The sequence below is a fragment of the Alosa alosa genome, chromosome 13 (genome assembly GCF_017589495.1).
Source record: "Alosa alosa isolate M-15738 ecotype Scorff River chromosome 13, AALO_Geno_1.1, whole genome shotgun sequence".
Classification (NCBI taxonomy): Eukaryota; Metazoa; Chordata; class Actinopteri; order Clupeiformes; family Clupeidae; genus Alosa; species Alosa alosa.
The window spans coordinates 18,219,062-18,223,879 of record NC_063201.1 but is presented as its reverse complement, the minus strand read 5'-3'; the positions used below and the strand labels follow the sequence as shown (position 1 = coordinate 18,223,879).

At 39.7% G+C, this 4,818-nt stretch overlaps 1 protein-coding gene across 2 annotated transcripts; it reads left to right on the top strand.

Annotated features, from left to right (window-relative positions):
- Positions 1-424: 424 nt before the first annotated feature.
- Positions 425-4,003, top strand: LOC125305835 (chromatin modification-related protein MEAF6-like). 2 transcript variants are annotated; one of them, XM_048260831.1, is made up of 8 exons: positions 425-607; positions 1,239-1,354; positions 1,443-1,530; positions 1,632-1,677; positions 1,834-2,011; positions 2,526-2,555; positions 2,990-3,023; positions 3,202-4,003. In XM_048260831.1, the coding sequence occupies exons 1-8, from the start codon at positions 518-520 to the stop codon at positions 3,214-3,216; spliced, it is 597 nt and encodes a 198-aa protein (XP_048116788.1). In that variant the 5' UTR covers positions 425-517; the 3' UTR covers positions 3,217-4,003. The 2 variants fall into 2 exon arrangements, with proteins under 2 accessions (XP_048116788.1, XP_048116789.1); XM_048260832.1 differs by lacking the exon at positions 2,526-2,555 and having other exon boundaries at positions 426-607.
- The last annotated feature ends 815 nt before the right edge of the window (positions 4,004-4,818 follow it).

Here is a 4,818-nt window from a genome sequence, read left to right as displayed (position 1 = left end):
CACTACCTGTTTACAGTTACCATGGCGATGAAGCACTCGGCCACATCTCCTCAAAAGCAAAAAGCAGACTTGGCAAAGCAGCCGTAGCCTACTGTATAAGTAGCAGACGAGCTTACATCAGACATAACTTATAAAAAGTATATCTCTATTGCTTAAGCAAAATTCAACTTTGAGAAGAAGGGAAATGTTTATTTTTTGTGTTCATAACAATGCATGCTTCTACAGTGTTTTACTGTTCTATTGTGTATGGTTGTGATTCAAACGTAATACAGTGCAATTATTTAGGCCTGTTAGTTCCTCCAATGTCCAGAAAAAATAATAATACAAGACATTAAATATGTACTTTACTGTCGTGTTGTTCTCAAAGGTTGTTCTGCATATATTTACCACTAGGCGGCTAACGTACGTCCAGTTTTAATGTAAGCACGCTTACGCAACATTGACGTAGCACGCACGGGCGCATGGTCTGGTCTTCCGGTTGTTTACAAATTCTTTTTATATCCCAAATTGCTAAATTATGGCAATGCATGCGAAAGCTACCCCTCCGCAGATTCCAGATACACGCAAAGAACTGACAGAATTGTTGAAGAGAAAACAGGAGCTTGCGGTAAAATACCTAGACCCGTATTTTCTGGTCAACAATAACAAAAGCGTCTGTAGCTCAGTTAGCGTTAGCTAACTATGCTAGCCAATTACTTTTCTGTCTTGCTGGGTTTCGGGTTGTATTGCCCACAAGGCGTAATTACACTGCCTATTTATGAACTATTAAGAATTGATATGTAAGCCAGAACACTGAACGCAAGGCAAGATATTTGGTCGGGCTTTAGTTTACAATCTAACGTCTAGTTTACGTTAGCTAAGTTGGCTAACTCCCCAGCTGTATTGTGATTTCACCTGCTGTGTTATTTAAGTAACGTTAAGAAATGAGGTTGACTTATCATTTTACTAAGTTACGTATGCTTTGTTTAGGATGGAGCCAGGTAACTTAAGGCCTTGCCCAAGGCAGGCAGCACTAGACCCTATGGCAGGTATTATGGGTGAATTGGGGGCGTGCCGTTTTATGAAATGAAATAGGTCTATATTGTCATTCATATCTCTTAGAAGGCATACAGAACACTTTAGGTATACGTTTTACAGATATTAAATGGCATAGTAGTAGGCTGGGATTTAACTGTACTGTCTTGAAAACGGGATAGTCTTTGATAAGGCCAAGTTACATTTTTCCCCTGTTCTTCTAGGAAACATTGGCAAACCTGGAGAGGCAGATCTATGCATTTGAAGGGAGCTATTTGGAAGATACGCAGATGTATGGGAATATAATCCGAGGATGGGACCGCTATCTCACCAACCAAAAGTAAATTAATTTAAGTGAGTGAAAATCTAAATGGATCTTAGTTGTTGCCGTAACCTTAACTGTTTGCTTTTCATACTCTGCCTCACAGAAACACAAACAGCAAAAATGACAGACGGAACCGCAAATTCAAAGAAGCAGAGCGCCTGTTTAGCAAATCCTCAGTCACATCTGTCGCTGTAAGTTACACTGTGTTTTGCCATCTGATTTGTGGCTGTCAGTCACTGTGGCCACTTAAACAACTGTGTGTGTGTGTGTGTGTGTGTGTGTGTGTACACAGGCTGTCAGTGCAATGGGGGGAGTTCAAGACCAGCTTGTAGAGAAACGTAAGTACTACCTTGATGAACTACTTACACGTCATATACATAAAATCCTTTCATTGCATGCTGTCCTTGTAATACCAAAACCAAACTGTGGAAACAGAAAACCCTCTTTGTAATGTCACAGCAATACACATACTGTTCTATGTGTGGTGGTTGTAGGAGAGCCAGGCAGTGGTTCAGAGAGTGACGGGTCTCCAGACTCCCAGAACCAGGAGAATGAGCCCAGCCCAGAGGAGCCGGAGGAGTCCGAGGGAGCAGCCCACAGTGTGAAGCCGCAGAAGGCCCTCTCCTCGTCCGCTGGCGGCCACAAGAAGCGAAAAAACAAGAACCGCCATAGGTCGGTCCACCCACCACGATAACTTCTGTCTTTGTGTCATGTGTGCCACTCTGTCTGCATTTGTGTAGAAAAAACAATTAGCCTTAGATGGCCTTACTGGTGGAGTTCCAGGAATTTATATTGTACGCCACAAGTCTCACATGCACGGTAGTCTGTATGAGCAGCTCTCTCTAAATTTTGCAGCAACAAATTAACCTTGAATGAAGTTAAGCGAAAGTGTGCTGGACCACATGTTAGGCATTTAGCTTAGTACTTACATAGTGTATGGCCTGTTTTTTTTTATTATCTTTGAGTGTACTGGCCTTTCCTACTTATTGCTTTGAAATATGGACTGCATGACTCCATGACTGCCAGCTGTATATGGTGTGATTATAGGAAGGCTAGACTCACTCTGTGCCTAATGAGAGCAGAAAACTGTTCATCACATCCATTGGGATGCATTGAGCTCAGGTGTTAGCTGAGGTTGTAGCATCTAATCAGTAATCTGGTGTCTTCTCTCCTCTGCTGCTTTCAGTCCCAGTGGCATGAATGACTATGACTTTGAGTAAGTGAGTGTGTGTGCATTTGTAGATCAGCATCTGCGTGCATGCTGCATGCTGTCTTGTAACTGCTCCATTCAGCTTCCTCTCTCCCACCCTCACGCTCCATAAATGCCTGAGCTAGACTCATTTCATGTAATGTGGTCATTTGCTCTAACAGTTTTATTTTTGTGTTTGTTTTTATGGAGTGTTAAGACTAGCTTTCAATCTGAATTTGTTGGTTAATCAAACCGCCAATAACGGTATGTAATGCTTATAGAGGTCACCTCTATCTATCTATCTATCTATCTATCTATCTATATATATATATATATATATATATATATATATATATATATATATATTGCACTTCCCAATTTTCCATCCTGGCTGTTATCTGTAGATTGATTAATTAAACAATTGACATGTACATTAAAAAGTTCTCTTGATTTACTCACAGGATGGACATGAAAATCAACAAGAAACCTCGAGCTGTAAGTACCACTTTTACAATGCTTGGTTTGGATCCTTAATGGGATACGATTAGACAGAAATAACTACATTATGTGCCATGATTTACACCATCTATGAACTCCATCCATGTTCCGTTTTGCTCCCACTGCTATGGGTTCAGTCTAAAATGGCTTTCTTTTGTGTGTTCCATCTCCTCAGCAACCGGACTTCTAGACCACAGGAGAGAACACAGGTTTGCATCTGGAAAGGAAAACGTATACGTGAAGATGACCTACCAGGCTGCATGAAACTGAGCTGGAACTAGAGGTTGTACTGTTTTGACAATAGACAATAAATAACCCTCTGTGAAGCAGGCTAGGTGGACAGATTCAAGCCATACACCAACTCTTACCCCTTAAAGGATATGTAGGTCATGTTTGTGACAGTCACATGGCAGAACTTTATGTGAACTTCATGTTCTGAAGGAAAGCCTTGATTCCATCGTAGCCAGCTGGTCTTCATCTGCCTCTCTCTAATAGACAGTTTTTGACTTTGAGTCTCAGTCATGTGTACAGTTTTCACATTAAGCTCCGGAATTTCCGACTCCTGACCTTTTAGTAGTGTTCTGCCTCTATGGCATCTATTTTGGTGTTTGTAGAATCCTGGTCAATGTAGGTGTGGATTAGCTATAGAACTGGAACAAGCTACATACTGTAAATTGTGTTTACAGGGTACTTGAACTGGCTTTAGTATATGGGGTTGCTAGATACGTCCGCTGTTATTTTCAGGCACTCCAGAGAATTTCCCAGAACTCAGAGAAATCAATGAAAAGGCAAAAATGTCACTGTCAAGTCAATCATGTCCATTTAGTTTTGAACTCTTAATTTCTTTTATATGTTTATTGTTGATAAATGCCATTTCATCATGAGCTATTATTTTTATACCTTGTACTTTTGTGAAATTTCTGTGAAAAGGGTTTACAAGTCATGAAAAATAAAGTTTTTTATTCATCTTTATTGTTCATCAAGTGCCCTCAGGTTTGTTTTTGTCAATGTATCCTTGTGATAAGGATCTTATCCAGATGCTGTAGCAATGGCACACGAATGTGACTGCTAATTATCATAAACAAGACCATAGTCTTTGCCTGCTTTATTGCCACTCAGGGAGAGCGCATGCAAAAGTATAGTTTACCCACTAGAGGGCGCTACATACCATGTTTTAAGGTTGTCCTGTCATGTTATTGAACCAATAGAATGTCAGATTCAGAGATTTATTTGTCACATAAAGTTATAACAAGTAACGAAAGCCTAGTTAGCTCCATGACTGTTTAAAGTAGAAAGAATATAAATAAAACAGACAAAAGAAAGAAAACAGAAGTTAATAATAACATGACTAAATAATAAAATGGCATAAGTAATAATAATAATAATATCATTAAAATAGGATAGTCCAGGGTATTCATTGGAGTGGCAGGCATGTCCATGTTGAATTTCAATTATCTCCATTTCCTAATTGTATTGTATGTAATTCCCTTCAAAGACCACTCTTAAAATGGAAATCATCAACTTATCAATCAGCGTCCATATATCTGACATATGACCTGCACATGGGCATTAACGTCTGTCATGCCTCCACTGAAGTATAAGTAAGATTAAATATCAGTATAAGTATGAGTGTTGTTAGACCTTTGCTCCAACAGTTTAGTTTGCAGGAACTTCTTGCAGGGAGGAATTTGATAAAGATGAATAGATTCTGATTCAAACTACTTTGAACCAGTTGTGTATTTGTGTGCCTGGCCAAGAAGTTGCACAAAGTGTATGTCGGGACTTGTTGCTA

What these genes read in the sequence shown, in the direction of transcription:
- LOC125305835 (XM_048260831.1), top strand. Translation starts at nt 518, where the DNA reads ATGGCAATGCATGCGAAAGCTACCCCTCCGCAGATTCCAGATACACGC. An exon ending in CGCTATCTCACCAACCAAAA is followed by an intron (nt 1,355 to 1,442) that starts GTAAATTAATTT and finishes TCTGCCTCACAG; the next exon opens with AAACACAAACAGCAAAAATG. An exon ending in AAAAACAAGAACCGCCATAG is followed by an intron (nt 2,012 to 2,525) that starts GTCGGTCCACCC and finishes TGCTGCTTTCAG; the next exon opens with TCCCAGTGGCATGAATGACT.